Source organism: Exophiala oligosperma (genome assembly GCF_000835515.1).
Source record: "Exophiala oligosperma strain CBS 72588 unplaced genomic scaffold supercont1.4, whole genome shotgun sequence".
Lineage (NCBI taxonomy): Eukaryota > Fungi > Ascomycota > Eurotiomycetes > Chaetothyriales > Herpotrichiellaceae > Exophiala > Exophiala oligosperma.
Genome location: NW_015622821.1, coordinates 2,376,057 through 2,395,814, shown reverse-complemented (window position 1 = coordinate 2,395,814; position 19,758 = coordinate 2,376,057). Strand labels below are relative to the sequence as shown.

General features: G+C 50.5%; 7 protein-coding genes across 8 annotated transcripts; 3 read left to right on the top strand and 4 right to left on the bottom strand.

Moving 5' to 3' along the window:
- Positions 1–910: 910 nt before the first annotated feature.
- On the top strand, positions 911–3,095 carry PV06_04963 (uncharacterized protein; the record flags this gene model as incomplete). The annotated part of the gene is made up of 4 exons (XM_016405923.1): positions 911–938; positions 998–1,071; positions 1,160–1,989; positions 2,066–3,095. The coding sequence occupies 4 exons, from the start codon at positions 911–913 to the stop codon at positions 3,093–3,095; spliced, it is 1,962 nt and encodes a 653-aa protein (XP_016264129.1).
- Positions 3,096–3,339: 244 nt separating this feature from the next.
- On the bottom strand, positions 3,340–3,831 carry PV06_04962 (uncharacterized protein). Its single transcript, XM_016405922.1, has one exon. It carries the CDS (start codon positions 3,823–3,825, stop codon positions 3,370–3,372), a length of 456 nt encoding a protein of 151 aa, XP_016264128.1. The 5' UTR covers positions 3,826–3,831; the 3' UTR covers positions 3,340–3,369.
- Positions 3,832–4,140: 309 nt separating this feature from the next.
- On the bottom strand, positions 4,141–7,566 carry PV06_04961 (uncharacterized protein). The gene is made up of 4 exons (XM_016405921.1): positions 7,376–7,566; positions 7,084–7,259; positions 6,736–7,028; positions 4,141–6,688 (listed from the first exon to the last, which is right to left on the bottom strand). Exons 1-4 carry the CDS (start codon positions 7,394–7,396, stop codon positions 4,638–4,640), a joined length of 2,541 nt encoding a protein of 846 aa, XP_016264127.1. The 5' UTR covers positions 7,397–7,566; the 3' UTR covers positions 4,141–4,637.
- Positions 7,555–9,756, bottom strand: PV06_04960. 2 transcript variants are annotated; one of them, XM_016405919.1, is made up of 4 exons: positions 9,419–9,756; positions 9,259–9,369; positions 8,991–9,206; positions 7,555–8,938 (listed from the first exon to the last, which is right to left on the bottom strand). In XM_016405919.1, exons 1-4 carry the CDS (start codon positions 9,632–9,634, stop codon positions 7,781–7,783), a joined length of 1,701 nt encoding a protein of 566 aa, XP_016264125.1. In that variant the 5' UTR covers positions 9,635–9,756; the 3' UTR covers positions 7,555–7,780. The 2 variants fall into 2 exon arrangements, with proteins under 2 accessions (XP_016264125.1, XP_016264126.1); XM_016405920.1 differs by having other exon boundaries at positions 7,555–9,206.
- Positions 9,757–9,918: 162 nt separating this feature from the next.
- Positions 9,919–11,888, top strand: PV06_04959 (uncharacterized protein). The gene has a single exon (XM_016405918.1). It carries the CDS (start codon positions 10,028–10,030, stop codon positions 11,813–11,815), a length of 1,788 nt encoding a protein of 595 aa, XP_016264124.1. The 5' UTR covers positions 9,919–10,027; the 3' UTR covers positions 11,816–11,888.
- Positions 11,889–14,314: 2,426 nt separating this feature from the next.
- Positions 14,315–16,073, top strand: PV06_04958 (uncharacterized protein; the record flags this gene model as incomplete). The annotated part of the gene is made up of 3 exons (XM_016405917.1): positions 14,315–14,511; positions 14,616–14,878; positions 14,995–16,073. 3 exons carry the CDS (start codon positions 14,315–14,317, stop codon positions 16,071–16,073), a joined length of 1,539 nt encoding a protein of 512 aa, XP_016264123.1.
- A 2,514-nt stretch (positions 16,074–18,587) lies between these two features.
- Positions 18,588–19,582, bottom strand: PV06_04957 (uncharacterized protein; the record flags this gene model as incomplete). Its single annotated transcript, XM_016405916.1, has 3 exons — positions 18,588–18,732; positions 18,786–19,154; positions 19,278–19,582. 3 exons carry the CDS (start codon positions 19,580–19,582, stop codon positions 18,588–18,590), a joined length of 819 nt encoding a protein of 272 aa, XP_016264122.1.
- Between the last annotated feature and the right edge of the window lie 176 nt (positions 19,583–19,758).

The window sequence follows — 19,758 nt, the reverse complement described above, 5'->3', positions numbered from 1 at the left end:
CACAGAGCCATTACTTTGCAACTTAAGTCAATCAGGCAATAATTTTCTCCCTGTTTATTGAGCGATTTGCTTTCTTCATGATAGCTTGAAAGTATACACAAATCAGGCGATAAGAAAGGATGTGCAACTTTGTCTTGTCCACTCGAATCCCATATTGAGAAGCCTGATAAGGTTATCAAATATCTGTTCTGTTACCACAAAACCGTGCACGCCATAATCGATCTGGCCATCAACGAGGGCTAAAAAAAGGCGGCGCATAAGCAGGTGGAGTGGACCGTCAATGGGGTCTGAACCGACATCTCGCCTATTGGTCTTGTGTGTACGTCAACCTACATTCATCTTCAATCCTTCTCGTACAGAGCGTAATCAAGGGCTCTTCGGTACTCGGTTAAGGCTTTTGCGCGCGATCAAGTCTGTGCATGGGTCAGGCTATCGAACCGGCAACATCCTTTTTATTCATAAGATACTGTTACCGATCGAGATGATAAACGAATGCACGTGCAGAAGCCTATCAGCGCCTCTCACCCACTAAGTTCAATACTTGAAAGATCCAAGGAATCAGCTTACAAGCTTAGATCCTCTCGGGCTTACTCAGGCCAAGAATCATTGCAGTCCCACGGTGGTGAATTCACAACTCTCTCTCTCTCTAAGTCACGTACATCCAGAGCATGCCGCCTGCCTATTGGAGCCCGGGCGTACATCGAATTCCACTGCTCATTGTCCCGGGACGCGCTATACGAGTGAGGCTGTCGTTGTGAATTAAATCTCACTTCAGACAAAAACCATGTGTCGCCTATCTCATTCTTGTTCTCTGCGTCTTGTCGCGACTTACCATCACTTACACTCCCTATGCGACAAGATTGAGATTCAGATTCGCGCTGAATAGATCGAGACAGAGCGCTCTCTCGCGATGTTTGACTATCTCATAATTGGCGCTGGTACTGTCTCCCTCCCTCGCGAGACTTTGGTTTGGAACGACATTGATATTTTCCAACAGGCCCTTCAGGGTTATGCGCTGCAAAGACCATCCTCGAGTGCGAGCCCGAGGCCAAAGTCAAGGTTCTAGATGCGGTATGTTTCAGCCTTGACAAAGCGGCCCGGTCACAAGTCTGCCATCCATAATTTCGAGCATCGCCGCTGACTTAATCATGCTGGATAGAACCAAACTCTAGGCGGAGTATGGTCCAAACAAATCATCTATCCGAGTCTCAAGACAAACAACCTTCGTGGTGGTATTGACTTTTCCGACTTTCCTATGCACGATGGATTCGGCATCCAAGATGGTCAGCATCCTACTGGCGATGTCATGCACGAGTACTACAAAGCCTACGCAGAGCGTTCCAAGTTGTTGAGCATCATCGACTTTGACACACAAGTCAATGACATCTCGCGGCTCGAGGGTGCACGGGGCTGGGTTCTTAAGACCGTTACTACTTCCGCAGCAACCACCGGCGGCGCCTCTCAGACCGAATACACCACCAAGAAACTGCTCGTCGCCACCGGCATCACCAATCTCCCACACCGACCGACCCTCGAGGGCTCCGAAGACTTTGGAGGACCCATAATCCATTCGGCAGAGCTGGGTTTTAAGGGTGACCTGCTCTTTGCCAACGAGAACGTCGAGACGGTGGCGGTCCTCGGCGGCGGCAAGTCGGCGTACGATTCCGTCCAGGCCGCAGGCAAGGCAGGTCGACAGGTCGAATGGATCATCCGCAAGTCAGGCAAGGGTCCCGAATGGGTGTTTCCGAGCCACACGAAGATCGGCCCTTTTACGGTCCCGAGAGAGTTTCTACCTGCACGGCGCGCGGTGTCCTTTTTCAGCCCGTGCCTGTGGGACGACGGTTTCGACAAGTTTCGGTACTTTGTGCACTCGACCTCCGTCGGTAAATTCGTCGCTCAAAAGTTCTGGGCAAACCTTCACGAGGCGACGATTCAAGATTGCGGCATGCGTAACGACGAGCGGACTAGAGTCTTGGAGCCAGAGCAGAGGTGAGTGTCTGTTACCTCTGATTCATAACATGCGAGTTTCTTGTCTTGCCCTTCCCATGCTAATTTATGCTCATAGTCCATTCTGGTATGGCACAGCGTCTGGTGTTTACAATTTCGAAAAGGATATTTATGAAATGGTCAAGTCCGGACAGGTCCGAGTGCATCGAGAAGACATTGATCACCTCTCTAAAGGTCACATCACATTCAAGCCGTCTTCTTCTACCGATCCCCGTGACCCACCTGGTACTGGCAGCCGTACAAGTGATCCGTCAATAATCCAAGTCGACGCCGTGATCACCGCGACAGGATTCTCGGCCAAACCTACCGTGACCTTTTCACCGACCTCGACGCACAGCGATCTGGGTATCCCGTCTACGACGTTCACAAGATCCCAGCACGACTTTTGGGCCAGCCTCGACCGCGCCGCCGACGAAAAACTTTCGGTCATGTTTCCACGTCTCACGTCTGGCCCCTTTATGTCACCGAGCAGCAACACCGTACAACCTTACAACCCGGGGGCCGACGCCGAGGTCAAATACACCCCCTTTCGGTTGTACCGAGGGATCGCACCTCCGGGTCCAACCGCAGACGGCAAGCACGACCTCGTTTTCATCGGCATGTTCAGCAACCTCGCCAACACTCCCCGCATGGAGTTGCAGTGCCTATGGGGCTACGCCTACCTGAACGGCCACTTCGAGTCCAAGATCGACCGGGACACCGTGTACGATGAATCCGCCCTCATGTCGAGATTCTCCAAATTCCGAGCCCCCTTTGGTCACGGTCGATTCTTCCCCGACTTGGTCTTCGACCAGGTCCCCTATATGGATACCCTCCTGAGGGACCTCGGTTTGAAGTATTGGCGCAAACCGGGTTGGCTGAGGGAACTCTTCGAGCCTTACCGGGCCAAGGACTACCGAGGTGTGGTCAAGGAGTGGTTGTCCTTGGCATCAGTTGTGGCGACGAAGCCCGTCGTCGTCAAAGCAAACAATATGGCCTCGATTGAGGTCGTGGCTGAGCACGAGGATGATGCCATGAGAAAGAGTTCGAGCAAGAACAAGGACAAGAATGGAATGGAAAAGACGCCACTTCTCAAAAAGGGCGTTTGAAGGGTTGGTATGTTGTACACCTTGGACAAGACAAAGGAGGTGATGCTGATGCTGATGGTGATGGTGCTTTTTTTAAAAATCTTTTTGAGCGGGTGTCGCACATCGTAAGCAGTACATATGTTTAGATATTAACGAATGATGAAAACGAGTTTCGAACTGAGCTATCTTGCATTATTATTCTCTATTTTTTTTATTACTTATCTATTGATTGTAGGGATACGACAGTGTAAAGTCATGACCTTTTCCATCTTTTGCATACCTAAGATTCACGGTTTCAACAATCGTTGGGGGTTGCCTCGGTCGACAATGGTGTGTTGTTGTTGTTGTTGTCGTAGTAATGGTAACTCGTAGTCAAGTCATGACCTTTACCATCCTTTGCGTATCGAAGGTTGAGATTGCGAAGCCCCAAGATCTGTCCTGAAAGATCCATATCGACAATATCAGCACCTCCGTTGTTCACGGCGTTGGTGTTGTGTCTATCATCACAAGAGTAAGGGTATGTCGATGTAAAGTCGAAACCTTGACCGTCTTTGGAGTATCTGGCCCTCTGATGGTTTTGTTGTCTGTTCGGCGTGGATAACTTTGCAGAGGTCGAAGTGGTTGTGGTCGACGACGACGACGACGACGACGACAATGATGAGCTCCTCTTTGGTTCGGACGAGGATGGGAAAGAGACATGAGTGAGACGACTGAATAGGGAGGATCCATCGTTTTGATTTGTAAAAGACATTTTTTTTCCTGGCAGGTAATTGACACTGTGACTTGACAATGACAACAATGCGTGTGTACTTTCTGTATGGAAAAAGCCCGGTAGGTTGGATGGGTCCAAAAAAAAAGACAATCTATGGATGTATGGGACGAGGGGGGGGTTGATCAGGTATATTTAAAATACCCCCAGGCGGAGCAAAACGAGAACCTCAGACTGAAGTCTCCGACGAACTGTGTGGTGCAAATACCGGTCGATGGTCAATGCAACCGTAATTCAACTCTCACCGTGTTGTGACGGCGACGACAATACACAAAGTGGTCAGAAACAGCCAGCCACCAAAGTCATTTTGTGTTACACGCTGCCTTTTCTCTTGTCAGGTCTGTCTGGTCTGTCAGGTCGTGTGTGGCTATCGAGATGTGATGACCGGAGTTGAAACAAAAAATGGTCCAATCCGATCCCTTTGAACATTTCACAAAAATGAAAAAGAGGGTTGCTGAGGTCTTACAGTTGGAAATGTACTTTTGAATGTTTCAATGGTTGGCTCTAGTGGACGTAGTAATATGTAAGACGAGCTGAAATCATGTGGAATTGTTGATCGCGCTGAATGGACGAATGTCTGCATGTGGCTTGGGGCTTGATGAGGTCGATGGTTGAAGGCTGGCTGGACACGTTCATGTACAAGTCCAAACATAACTCACTTCGGTAGGCGTTCAATCCTTGTATACCGATTTTCATCAACCCTCGTGTGTCTAAAAAGTCGTATTTGAGCATTTGTGTAACATATCAAACCCAATCAATCTATGCCATTGACTGACATCACCACCACAAGCTTATTAATACCTGGTTGCCTCTTTGAAAATAGGCACACTTGTAAAGTCATTCTGGTTCCAGATAATCTCATTCGATGCACTCAGCTCTGCCCCTTCATCCGTGCTAGTCAGCCCAGAACTTTCATTCTCACCGACCAGCTGCTTCGAGACACCCTTGGAGTCTCTCGGGATCCAGATCTTGGGCGTTTTCGAGGTCAATGCCGGGTTGAGATATGCATTCCTCAATTGCTCATCGGTGTACGAGACTGACTCCTCGAACTCTCCCTCAGGGTCTTGGAGCCACGGTCGAAGAGCCTCTTGTGAAGCAAAGATGTGAGGCTCGAGGAACGCAGCCAGTGGGTCGAGCAAGATCGGAGGGACTTTCCCGGCCCCAAATCTATGTATCCGAGAACGCTGCGTCATGTCTCCCTGGGAACCCAGGAGAGGCCGTTCCTCCTCCTCGTCATTTGAGAGGACATCCACTGGCATATAGGTCTCGAGAGGCGTGAGATATTTGTTGACGGTGAAATGATAGAGTGCGGTCAATACCAAAAGTATCGACATCATTGTCGAGGGACCTGGGGCTTTCTTAATGCCAAACAGGCCGATCAAGCACAGTTCCGCCAGATACAATGCCGTCATTAGATGCTGGAGGGCTCTAGTGTAGCTCTCGCCTCGCGTCTCTGACTTGACTTGGATCACGTAGAGCAAGTTGTAGCGGTAACTCATATAAAACAGAAATATTCCAATGCCGGCAAATCCCAGTACCAGGGGTGCAATGCATGAATATGCTATTGCAATCACCGCGAGGTTGGTGAATTTGGGATAGACATTGAACCAACTGATTCCTTTCATCTGCGTGTACGTATTGAACTTTTGTCGTGGAGTCTTGTTCATGACGTAGTAGAAAAACATGTACGAGAAAAGATCCGAGTAGTTGATGATGTTCTTGGACGCGGTACCCAGGCCCTGAATGATAAAGTAAGTCAGGTAGAAGTTCGAAGCCTTTGGGAGATTCTTTGCGAGCAGCGTTGGGATCGAGGTTGGTTCGTTGGCTACCTTGTTGGCTACAGCAGCCGCCCCGGATGAAAATGTGGTTATAAGGAAAACTTGGACGACTTGAAAGACGAAATACCAATTTTGAGCCCACTTGTTGACTTCAATGCTGGTGGGTTGCCCAGATAGTGTCGCCACATACTTGAAAAAGTATGGCACGTAGGACACGACAGTGCTGAGTAATAGTGGTGGTACGAGTCCGGTCAGAAGTGCCAAAACTGGTTCAGGAAGCTTATTGATGAATCGGAGCCAGTGGAACTTATCCGTCAGGTAATTGATGTTCGAGATCGTTCCGATGATACCCACGGGGATAGACCAGAGCATTATGGTAGCGAGTGCTAGCGCTATGGCAAGGTAAGAGTAAGAGATCCGCATCGAGGGATCCAGGTTGAGGTTCTGCCAAAGCACTTCTTTCGGTTGTACACCAACAAATTTTGGCTGTAACGAGAGTGGCGAAGCGTGTCGTACCTGCTGGAAGGCCAAATGCGCAGCCGCTTGGTCTTTAAATTCCACAAATACAGCTCCATGTCTTATGTTCGATTCGTTCACACCAGCTTGACGCATCTTGTCCACATCAGAGGCCATGGATGTAATTTCTTCTTGCAGATGCGATATGCTGTCGGTTTTATCCCCAAGAACATAGTGTGTGCGGTGAACAGGCCGATGGTCCTCTGCACTTGTAGCAACAGTTGTACCGTCACGGCCATTTCTGGTATCATAACCTTTCTTATTCGCTTTTCGCAGAAAGTCCAACTCGGCTTCCTCAAGTTTGTCGACTTGGATGTTTCTCTTGCCCACTTTGCTCTCCAATTGACCCAACTTTGATGCTGGCCAAGACCTGACTGCGTCTTTACCAAAGTATCGTTGAAGGTTTTCAGGTCGAAGTCCATCAGGCGGCACAGCGAGAAACATCACCACTCTGGCTGATAGTCGAGTGTTATTCAAGGGTATAGTCTGATAAGCTTGACGAAGTCCAACAATGAAAAGTCTCTCTCGAGTAATGAGCAACAAGATGAAGGCTATGCACATCAGCAAGGATTCCTCAAGTGGCATTGGGGAAACATACCGAAGAAAACCCACGCAATTACAGCATGTGCATATAGTCTCTCAGTTTTGGAGACATTGCTGAAAGAGATTCTGTCTAATTGCGTTGAGTCACCACCTCCAGAAGCATTCACGGCGAAGAGGACCGGCCAGGTCAATAAACATCCAACGCCACAGACTAGAACAATCATCCGCAGATAACGTAGGAATAGATATGCCTCTAGAGATGAATGACGCAGGATAAATTTGTCGTCAAGAGCTTTAAAGTCGTGATACCACGATACGGAGGTGTGGCTGGACGAGGGAGTCCGATCCCTGATTGGTATTAGCACAAACATGTTCCAATCATCCACTCGATCGATCTACGTACTTGCGTGAGATGGTACGAAAGTACGTTCGTGGTGCATATATGTTCTTGTATCTTGCTCGAAGAAGAATAAATCCAAGGAGAAAAATGCCTGCTGTGATCGCTGTGGGAATCAACGCAGCTCCAATGGCGGCAAAGGAAGTAGAGCCCGAGCTCCGGTGACCACCAGATCCTGGGGTCTACAAGTGTTAGCAAATTCATTGAGAAGGTTATGAGCACTTGGGTGGCACTGCTCGTGCATACACTTCTGTGACGAGTAATACTTCTGACGGAATGGAGTTGCGTTCTTTCATACCTTGTCTTTGGTGGCCTCCATGGCCCACGACTTGCCGATCAACTGCTCTCTATTCCAAGTTCTCTGATAATTGTTGTTAGAGCCACATAGTCAACACCAGATATGTTGTTCATTGCAGGATTACTGTGCGGCAGGCAAGAAATTCATGACGACGTTGGAGGGTTGGACAAAGTAGGCAGAAGATTTCGAGTCTTGGAGGTATACGTCATGTCACGTGCCTGCCAGTGTCTAACGAAGAAACCAACGAGGGCCCCTGTGTCATGCATCATGAGGATTTGTACAGAGAGTACAAAATAGTACTTTTTCTATTTGTTCAGACCCATCATTGGTCCAAAATCCTTCTCATGGTAAGTAGCAGCCCATGCCAACGCCTCGCTTGCTGCAACCAGTAATCGAACAGGCCTTTTATTCTTTGGTCCCAGTCAAAGTTCTTTTCCCCGACGGTGGTCGCCTTGCATCCTCACCTATTGGGGATCCAGTCACATTCTCAGCCTCGTCTTCCGTGATCGGGACAGAATGTAAAGCATTTGGCATAGACACGGTCCTTGCAGGGGCCGCAGGACTATTACTGGAGAACAGCCTCTCACTAACCCGTCGCCCAAGTCCACCCTTTTCGGTGTTGAAAACATGCTCCTGACCAGGCTGGGAAGGCACATCATACTCTCGCCTGGGGCCGTCGACAGGTGCTATGTCATCTGCGATGGCATCTTCATAACTTGGTGGAGCCTCGTCAGGGACGTTGTTGTGTTGTTCAGGGCTGTATGACCCTACTGAGGTGGGGAAAGAGTGTGTTTCAGACACTGGAGTTGTTGGTGTAGCGCTCGGTGTTGGCTTTTGCACAGGCGATCCATTACTTTGATGAGGTCGAGGAAACACGGGTGGAGGCGCTTCTTGCGGTCGTGGGTTGTTTGCCATGGCTTGCAACAGCTGTGGTGGAGGCGCAATACCTGAGTACACCATCACAGGCAGTCGCAGAGGGAGAATGATGAGTTCTGGCCGCATTCCACCAGCATTTTCGTGAGCAAGACCGACTCGGATTTCAAGCTCGTATCGGCGAGAGATATTGCACGTATCGAAGGTTGGACACACAGTATTTGGTATAGGATAGTCGTCCCACAGTCTGGATGGCAATTTCCACTCCTTGCGGCTTTTATCAGTGGGATTACCCAACGGCATATTCATGTTAGCTTGTGACATCAAGACCCAGCTTCCGCTCTCTGTCCGCTCTAGGTCATGCGCCCTGACATTGGTGTAGCCGATCAGTTCAATCTGCAGCATACTGAGATAGACATTTGCCGAACTGTCATTGAGCTTCTCAATGAGTATTCGAAGCGGAAGCCGTTCGTTGCATGTGAGAATGGCAGGGTTCGGTAGTCGCGCATCGACCTGAAATGCCGGCGGTTCTTCTTCCGCAGATTGTGGTGTGGATGATTTCTTGAAAAGTCCCTTCTTTTGAGAAGGTGCAGGGTATGGCTGGAATTGACGCTTCCGCCGAGCAAAGGTTTCTTCATGCCGGTCTTTAGGTCGAGGGGGTTCAATGGGGAGGAATTTAATATCGCATATCTTGTACGTGTCAGCAAAGTAGTAATGTAGTCTCAAGAACAGCTGATAATACCGATCGCAAGTTCTCCTGAAAGAACTTGGGTCGAACCACAGTCGCCTTGACATAGTATTTTATCTCCGCCTCGCCTGGAAAGCCGCTCAAGGACGGAGGTAGGGTTTTCTTTACGTGCTTGTTCAAATCCGGGGCAAATTGAACATTCAGGTGGCCGAGTTTGATGTCTTTCATTGCCGTCGGAGGCCGTCTTTGGCAATCGTTATTGAATGGGAACTGATGAGGCCATTAGACGCGTGACGAAGCCAGCAAATTGATCTCTGCGTACCTTGAAACTGAATGGGTACACATATTGTCCAGACAGGAGGGTATAAGCGGACGGTGTGCTCTTGTCTTGTAGCTCGGGCGTGGGAAAAACGGTAAGAACTTTGTACAAAAGCTGTAGTACTGGTGAGCGCAGGCACAATACGGAAACCCTTGTTGCGAACCTTGTGTGCTTCTAACTCGTACCTCCTCTTATCTGAGCGCTCATTGCCAGGAAATTTCGGTCCAGAGAGCCGGGTACGACTCTCTCCCTCAAGTTTGACGGTGACAGCAGTGATCGCGGCATCGTATGGAAGGACTAGGACAACCCTCCCGGTCACGAAGTCGAGATTCGTGTAGCATCTGGATTCGGGTTGATCAAACTGAATATGGACCGACATCGATCCGAGTCGAAGTCGACATTAGAGCGATAACTTTCCCAGCCAACAGAGAAAGGGGCAGTGGCCAAACAACAATAAAGGATAACAATGTCTCTTGGTTGAGGAATAGTGCGCCTGGCGAGGCTGAGCAGAAACATTGCAAACTATCGACCATTGACGTCGCACGGAGCCGCGAAAACGAATACGAGGAGGGGTTGCGGCCGGGGAAACCATCATCCGTCCCGAGTTCCAGGTCATCTTTTCTTGCCCTCTTTCGGCTTCTCTTATCGTCACTCTTGATAGACCTCGGATATCGCTAGAAAGTCGACAACAGGGAGCTTTTGAGGTGGTAGACGCCAACAGGCACCATCAAGCTCCAGCAAACGCGTGACACGCAATGTCTTACTATGCCAGATGAAACAAGTAACCACTGGGCGCAAATCAGCGAAACCCCGCCAGCCTGTCAAGCACACCAAAACCTTCACGGCATGCTGGACGTGTCGGAATAGGCACGTAAAGTGTGGTGAGGAGCGGCCGGAATGTGCAAGATGTCTGAAAGGAGGTTTCTCTTGCCAGGGCTACGGAATCAGACTGGTCTGGGTCGACCCTAACACACAGGAAAGGGAGCAGAACAGCAGGCGGGCGATAGGTGCCCCAGCGATCTACGACGATGATTCGAGCTTTATGCGGGTCGATGTCCTCGAAGCCTTGGACACGATAGAAAATTTCCCGGCAGAGACCGACGACTTGTCGGCAGGTCCTTTTTCAGTCTTTCTTCTCGACGGCTATGATCCCGATGGCTTGCGATACGGAAATCTACAACGAGCCCCAGAATCTTCCCTGTCCAACGGCTTCCCACCGCCGTCACAAGCTGACACTGGCGACGCTGAAGAAGAAGAAATCGAGACCATTTATTCGCCGTCGACATCAATCTTGTCTCAGTCTGATATAGATTCCGCCTCCATTTCTTTCGATCTGAGCCAAGCATCGACCCCGCCATCTTTCCGCCACCTCGACCTCCTCCCTCGACCAAGCGAACAACGGGAGTTAATTCATCACTGGACAAGTTTTGTGTCGTGGCACCTTGTTCCCGTGGATCGTTCAGATAACCCCTTCCGCAGCGTCTTTACACCCATGGCTCTCGCCGGATTGAGCTCCCCTTCTAGCCAATCCAACGGCCAGATCGCCCTCTTCCACGCTCTGTGTGCCGCATCCGCCTTCAGTCGCGGCCAGTTGTTGAATGACGATTCTAAGTCCCTCACCCTTGCTATGAAGCATTACAACCTTGCAATTATGCACCTGCGGCATAGCTTAGCAAACGCCAAGCACAATCCCAACACCAATCCCGGAGTTGACGCCCAGCGTGGTTCCATCCTGGCCACTATCACCATGTTCTCGGCCATGGATATGATTACTGGTCGCTCCTCTGAATGGCGCACACATCTCGAAGGCGGTGCCTCCTGGCTCTCGACAATCGAAGGCAATGCTTGGGATCGTGACAAGTCTTCGTCAATGGTATATCAAGGCTATCTCGCTATTGCAGCGCTATGCAATATCAATCTCCCATCGACCATCGAAGTGGACATGGAATCGGACGATTTCCTCGATGAGCGGCACTACGTGCTGGACCGATTTTTTGGCCTCACACGTCCGATGTTGAAGCATATTGTCATGATGAATTCTTTGATCAAGCGGATATCCAACACGAACCCCGATACGAGCAAGGAGATGCTCGACGACCTTGAGCTGCAGCTCTACATGCAGACCCCAGAGACATTGGACATGGAGAATTTGGATCCCGTTTCGCAGGCTTTGACTCGGAACCACGCATATGTCTTCTACTACGCCAGCTTGGTCTACTTCCAGCGCACGCTCAAGCGACGACCGCCCGAAGAGGTCCAAGAAATGGTCGAGATCGCCGTAGGCCACCTTGAAGCAATCGAGGTTCTTGGAGGGGAGACGATTGGGTGTACGCTGGTGTGGCCGCCGTTCATCGTGGCTTGTGAATGCCTGAGTACAGATCTTCAGCAGCGTATGGTTGCGTGGTACATGATGAAGCGAAGACATGGTTTCAAGAATCTCGATTTCTCTAAGGATATAGCGGAGGAGTTATGGCGGCGAAGGAGTGAAACATCGTCGGCAGTCGATATACAGTGGCAGGATGTCTTGAAAGAAATGAAGATGGACATAGTGCTGGCATGAAAGGAGAGAACGGTCAGAAGTTTCCTGACTTGATAAAAACGTGCTAATTTAAACACAAAAAACATTTATAACGATTGTGATCCACTTTGTGATTGTTGACAATGAGCAGAACTTCTTGCCTAGAACTAGTTGTACGCAGAACAATCCAATTTGGTGCCGTTTACAGGCCTGAAGCTGGTGTCAAAGGACTTTACTTCAAAATCCCAAGCAATACCTGGGTAGTTCGGCAAAGCCCTCAGCCCAGAGCTAAGCATAGCATGACTTTGTACCCCAGATGGAGACGAGGCCCCCACCATACATATCCGCATAGCTAGAGCATCATCACGGATAAATATCTCAGGTTACTTCGCGATGTCTCTCGGTTAACGACTGCCCGCCGCGGTCTTAGTAGAAGGGTGTTTACATCCACTCGAAAAGTAAGATTTATCAATCCTAACGAAGTATATCCATGGCTCCTTGAGATCTCCTCGTTGAAGCCTGCAGCCGCTTGTGCCGAAAACCGTAACTACCCAGGTACGGAAATCATGGCCCTTAAAATTAAAGACATCATAATCACGCCGGTGGCATTCCATGATATGCCCCTGCTGAATAGCGTCGGTGTGCACGAACCTTTCGCATTACGAAGCATCATCGAGGTTGTCACGGACGGTGATACTTATGGGCTCGGCGAATCGTACGGCGACTCGACGCATCTGCATCGTCTGCAAAAAGCAGCCGAACAGATCAGGGGGCTTTCAGTGTACGATACAAATGGCATCTACCAGAGATGTATCGAATCTCTGGTGGGAGACACCACTACTGGAGGTGACGGCATGGCCGGCATGGTCACCACGGCCTCCGTCGCTGACAAAGTCTTTTCACCTTTCGAGGTTGCTTGCTTGGACATCCAAGGCAAAGTGGCCGGTGTGCCGGTGAGCGACTTGCTCGGTGGCCGCGTGAGGGACAACGTGCCGTATTCGGCGTATCTCTTCTACAAGTGGAAAGGACACCCAGGAGAGCCAGATGACGAGTATGGCGAGGCGCTCGACGCGGCCGGGTTGGTCAAACAAGCTCGAAAAATTGTCGACGAATATGGGTTCAAGGCGATAAAACTCAAGGGCGGCGTCTACCCTCCAGCTCAGGAGGTCGAAGCCGTCAAAGCCCTGCACGCCGCTTTCCCCAGAGTCCCGTTGAGAATCGATCCCAATGCCGCATGGACCGTGGAGACGTCTAAATGGGTGGCCAAGGAGTTGGAAGGCATCATCGAGTACTTGGAGGATCCGGCTCCCGAGATCGAAGGGATGGCCGCCGTGGCCAGGGAGGCGAAGATGCCCTTGGCGACGAACATGGCCGTGGTCGCCTTCTCTCACCTTCCCTCGTCCATCTCGCAAGGTGCCGTCCAGGTGATCTTGTCCGACCATCATTTCTGGGGAGGCCTGCGCAAGTCTCAGGCCCTCGCGGCCATTTGCGCGACGTGGGGCATGAGGCTGTCGATGCATTCAAACAGCCACCTGGGCATCTCGCTCGCCGCCATGTCGCACCTGGCATCTGCAACCCCCAACCTCGACTACGCCTGTGACACGCACTGGCCGTGGAAGCGTCGCGACGAAGATGTGGTAGTCGATGGCAGTCTGAAGTGGGTCGACGGTGGCGTGGCGGTTCCCACCACCCCTGGCCTAGGGGTTGAACTCGACAGGGAGAAACTCGCACGACTACACCGGCAGTATCTTGACTGTGGATTGCGGAAGCGAGACGACACTACTTACATGAAAAAATTTCACCCTGACTTCTCCGCCGACATCCCACGGTGGTGAACAAAAAAAGTACGACATCTACATATATATTTGGTCTGTATGACTGCTGGCTATATGTAAACATTCTACTCTTTACTTCAATAGAGTAGCTGATAGATGTCCGCCCTTTTCCATGCATTCAATTTAGGTAGGTAGTAATCAAAAAGCTCACGCTGGTAAAAGGGAACCAAAGCGAATCTTGCTAGGCTAAGTGTACCGGTAGTTCGAGTCTGGGTTGCCGAATGTGATTAGGGGTATCATGCCATCCTGACTTAAAATACTGGACTTTCCCTTTACCTCGTCTGATTCTCGTGTATTATGACTGTTCCTAACATGATCTGATGTTGGAGCATCTACTACAACAAGCTCGCATGACATTGGACAGTAGACAGAAACAATGTTGGGGGTAATGATACTTATCCGTGTGAATGTCGTGGAGAAATCGGTTATGGGGTAACGTACAAGTTACTTATCCGTATAGACAGAATTGAGGGATACTTTTCCGTCCTCACATCGATGATCGACCTCCCACCCAAATCCCCCCCTTTAGTTGAGCTAACAAAATGACTTGCGGAGTCAATCTGGAGGAAGTCCTGGGGTGTATGAGTATATATATACGAAGACTTTGGTGCTTCGTGAGCAGCAGCAGCAACAGCAGTCCAATTTGATACTGCGGGTTCATAGGGTTTTGAAGCCTCAAATATACACTTATTCATCCATAGCCATCATGGTTCACGCCGGCGAACAACACATCATTTCGGACAAGGACTTGATGGGAGGCAATGTGGAGGCCCATGCAGAGGTGGTCCATGTGGTTGAACTGACTCCAGAGGAAAAGGCGATTGAGAAGACTTTGCGTCGGAAGATCGATGCTCGAATCATGCCTCTGATCATCCTAGTATACCTGATGAACTATATCGACAGGTGAGTTGAACTTTGCGTGTCACCCATCTGGCACCCTTTCTCGACGATGAAGTACGGAAACTAACTGCGTATACGACACTTTTTGTGTCTTTGGTCCAATCTAGAAACAACTATGCCGCAGCGAAATTACAAGGTCTGATGGAAGACCTCAAACTCTCTGATCAAGACTATCAAACCGGTCTGTCCATCTTGTTCGTCGGGTACCTCCTCATGCAGGTCCCGTCCAATCTCATGCTCAACTACATGGGCCGACCTTCGCTCTACATCGGAACTTGCGTGGTGGTATGGGGTTTTGTCTCTGCTTTGACCAGCCAAGTCCAAAGCTATTCCGGCATCGTGGCATGTCGATTCTTCTTGGGATTCGTCGGTATGTTTTGTAGTTTTTCTCACACATATGCGCGCGCGCTCTCTCTCCCTCGTCAAACCCACCTATTAGGAGTCAGGACTCATTTATTGACAAATACCCAAATTTTCAATATACAGAGGCCCCATTCTTCGGAGGCACACTGTTTTACCTGTCCAAATGGTACACCAAGAAGGAGTTGGCCTTCCGAATGAGCGTCTTCTACTCGGGCTCGTTACTCAGCGGTGCTTTTGGCAATCTGATCGCCGCCGGGATCCTACACGGCTTGAACGGAGCCCGTGGACTCGCGGCATGGCGATGGCTTTATATCATCGAGGGATCCATCACCTGTTTCATCGGCCTGGTGGTCTGTGTCGTGTTGCCCGATTTTCCCGACACGTGGCGCAGCCTCGCAGAGGAGCAACAGCAGGTCGCCCTTCGACGACTGGCCATCGAGGCGGCCGAAGCTGACCTTGACCAAGAGGGCGGCATGAGTCAAATTGCCGGTCTCAAGATGGCCGTGACCGACGTCAAGACCTGGGCTTTCGCCTTCATGTATTTCTGTATCGGCGGCGCGGGTGGGTTCCAATACTTTTTCCCGACCTTGACGGCCACGCTGGGATACAGCCACACGGTGTCACTGTTGTTGGTGGCACCGCCTTACCTCTTTTTGGTCTTTTACAGTCTCGCGCACAACTGGGTGGCAGACCGAATGGGTCGTCGGTTCTGGTTCTTCTTCTACCCGATCCCCATCACCATTGTTGGTTTCGTCATCTTCATGACAGTCGATTCCTTTGGACCTCGATACTTTTCCTTCTTCCTCATGAACATGACATTTGCGCAGAACGGGGTCTTGTACTCTTGGGTGGCCAGCTCCATCCCCCGGCCCCCAGCCAAACGGGCCGCCGCTTTTGGGATCATCAACATGATTGCGAACTCGGCAAGCATCTGGACCCCATACACATACTACACGTCGGAGGCACCCTTTTATCACGTCGCCTTGGGGATATGCATCGCCCTACAGGTCATGGGTGGCCTCTCGGCCGCCTTTGTCTACTTCAACTTGCGCGTGCTCAACAAACGTCAGGAGAGGCTCGAGAATGAAAACGTGCAACTCACCGAGATGGAACTACGTCGGCTGGAGACCACCGCAAAGGTGGAAGGTGTCGGTATCGACGCCGCACGCCAGTTGCAGAAGGGATTCCGCTATATGCTGTGATTCTTTTGCCATTTTTGGCAATATTGATCCCGGGGAATGGATGATTCAAAAGTTTGCAAAGAAAGAGAAAATTTCCCTCCCCCCCCCCGCCCCCCCAAAACTATACTTCAAACAACAAACAACAAACAACAGATGTACTTCTATCAGCTTGGAGTTGATCATAAGGCATAGAAAAGGTCTCTCACCAGAGACTCTCGGGATCAACTCGTCTGGTTCAAACCTGTACGCTGGAACAGCAGCAGCGTATAGTTCAATTGAGCTAATATGAACCTGGGGGATGTTAGTTTATATATTTTCATCGATCACCCCTTTCCTGGGACATGCTTGGAATTTTCTTAACTCCTTGGCCACTAACAATGAATCAACTGGTAAAAACATGCACGTGTATTCTGTAAAGCATAATATCTTTGTGCGAACGAAAGTGATTCTAGACTCTTAACATGCCCGATGCAATTGATTCAATCTCTATTCCTGCAGTGGTCCAATTTCTAAATATGGGTGGTCCTGAATTTGACAATGAAAACCCACTTTCGTCAGAAACTTGCCTCGATGCTCACCAAGCCTGCAATACCCTCCTCGACGGCCTTCTTGGCCGCTTCGGAAAGCTCCACGTACGGCGGTCTCGGCTTCAGCTTCTTCGTGGCGCCATGGATACTTGCAGCCCTGGCCGTGGTCAAGGTCGCCGCGTACTTGACTGACGCGATACCCGCTTTGCAAGCCTGCTCGGCCAGCGCGGCCTTTTTGTGCAGCTCCATGGCCTCCTCGAGCCTGCCTTGCTCGTATAGGTTGTAGATGTGTACGATGGTTTTGGGAAACACGTTGGCGAAACCGGCGATGGTCCCCGCGGCACCAGCGGCCAGGCCTCCGATCAAGAAATCCGACTGTCCTGCGTACGTCGTAAAGGTGCCCGCGGGCAGCTCCGCGGCGAGCCTCGTGATCTTGGCCACGGCGCCGCAGGTCAGCTTCACGCCGACGATGTTGCCGTGTCTCTTGGCCAGCCTGACGATGGTGGCCGAGTCCAGGTCGACCCCGTTGCAGACGTTCGGGAAATTGTAGATGACGATGGGGAGAGGGCTGGCCCCGGCCACGGCGTCGAAAAACTTGTCCGTCACCTCCGGCGTCGTCTGCTTGCCACCAAAATAAGCCGGGGGCAGAAGCAAAGCGTAGTCGGCACCAGCCTCGGCCGCATCCCCAAGGTATTCCAAGACTTGTTTGGTCGAATGACCACTGACCCCGGCCATGATGGGAAACGACGGGCCACATGCCCTCCGGGCAAGTTCCACCAAAGTCTTGCGCTCCTCCCGGGTCAGCAGGAACGTTTCGGCGCTGGTGCCAAGTACGGTGAGGCCAGCAAGACCGGATTGTGACAGATACGAGTAGTATTTGGCCTGGGATTCCGTGTCCAGAGTGTCGGTGTTGTGGTCGAAAAAGGTGATCGCCGGGACCCAAACACCGCTCGGTGGTGGATTGGAGAGGAACTTGACAGTGTCTCCTGCCTCAGACACAATGTTTGAGGCCGACGGCATGGTTGTATTCAGTTGTTGTTTTTGCTTTGGACAAGAACTAAACGGCCCAAGAGAGAGGTAGAACAGACAAACTTGTTCGTTCTTACGGTTCGTCTAGTGATGATTTGCAACAACACCAGATCAAGAACACGAAAGTTACCGAGGACACAAAGGGGTAGGAAGAAAAGGTCGAAATACTTTCAAGACTCTTACCCAAGTGGGTATCCGTTCACCAGCTTTCGGAGATGCCTTCTTCGATGTACTCGAATGACCATCCTGCCGCCCCGGAGTCCTTTCCCGTGGCCAGCATCCTAGTTTCCGCGGATAGAGCATCTGTAGATGAGTATACTTGTCATGTAGCATTGAACTTCACATTCACTAGGAGTTGCTCTACATCTTCCTTTCAGGGAATAACAGAATGCTTTGTGAAAGTTGAGGTGTGGTATCCAAGGGTTCTCCTCGTGACGATGGGGAGTGGGTGATGGACCGGAAAAGCAGTTGTCTTGTATGTGTTATCGACGGAAAAACACGACTCCCGCAACGCCCAAGAGGTCCGGACCGAATCTCGACGTCCAATGAATGAAGCCCAGATTGCTACATCTGATCCGTGCGGTGTGGATCAGATGGGGGGAATCTTCGACATAGAGGTGGTCCCTTATACAATGCTATCCTAATTGATACAGGTCTGGTGAGAAGATTAAATATAGGAGTGTCAAGTTTACGCGTGGATTAGCATAACTGGATCACTGTTTAGTGAAGCATTTATCCAACGTGGGCACACCCAATATCACAGTGTATGTTAATCTATCCATCATACATAGTTCTATCAGGTCTAATGAACATAGTAGAACCAGATTTTGGTTGCCTCTATAGTCGTAGACCCCTTGTAAACTAACGAGGTCACTTGCATTAGAGGAAAGATAAATTTGTTCAATCCCATCCATGAACAAGGCTCTGGTCACAATAGTGAGATCGGTTTGGTCGCCATACAGGAATTCCTCAAACATCTCTATGTGAATTTTCTGTGCATGATGGTCGCACTTGCTTGATGGTTGGGGAAGATTAGGGTGTCTGCGATGACCACGTTCTCCCTTCTTCCGGCGGCGAAGACTATTGTTTCAGCGATGTCATCCGGTGTTAATGGCTCGCAACCCCTGTGACAATATTAAGAAAGTCTTCTGGACAGGACTGGCAATGGTTCACTCACGCATAGACGGCTTTAGCCTTCCCCTGATCACCGTTGAATCTGACCAATGAGAACTCGGTCTCGACCTGACCAGGGTCAATGCCAATAACTCGGATCCTCTTCGACACCAGCTCTCTTTGCAAGCTTTCGGTAAACGACCGGACAGCTGCCTTGGTTGCGCAATAGATGCCACCACCAACGTACGGCTCGCGCCCCGCTATCGAGCCGATGTTAATGATGTCGCCTTCACCATCGCCATTGTTGCGCTTCAGCATGCCAGGCAGGATAGCTTGAGTCATATTGATCAGCCCGGTCACATTGGTCGCGAACATGATTTTCATGTCTTCTTCTGAAATTTCAGGGGCTTTGGCGATGCCTTTGACTAAGCCGCTGTGCTCCGCGATTCGGTTAGCGCCATATCCCTTGAGGTATTTACCATTGTTTGGTCGAAGGCAGCATGCTCGTCCCCGCGTGGAATCAAGTCGGCGTGCTGGGCAGAGGAGAGCGACTTACGCATTATTGATCAAAACATTGACATCCTTGAACGCGGTAGGTAGTTTACCCACGAATGCGCGCACCTCGTCCGCATCACTGACGTCGAGTTGGATCGGGTGCACCTTGACGCCATCGCCGACCTCCTTGTTAATCTCGCTCGCGATCTGCTTCAGACTGTCGATGCGGCGTGCCGTCAGGACCAGATTGAGATTGTGTGGGCATGTGCGTGCAAACTCAAAGGCTGTGGCCCGCCCTATGCCTGACGAGGCGCCGGTTATGAGTATTGTCTTGCCTTCGAGGCGCTGACAAATTGCCAACGCCATAGTGTGAACTTGGAGGTTGAGTGTCAACACCGAGAGGAGTGGTCTGTCCGCTATAGAAGTATTTTGGGCTCACCAGGGATGTCAAAACTGCAACATGAGTAGTAATAGGCATAGCGCGTCTAGAACGGAAAAGGTCACCTGTGGCGTCCAATATTGCTTTTTCCGCTGACCCCCAC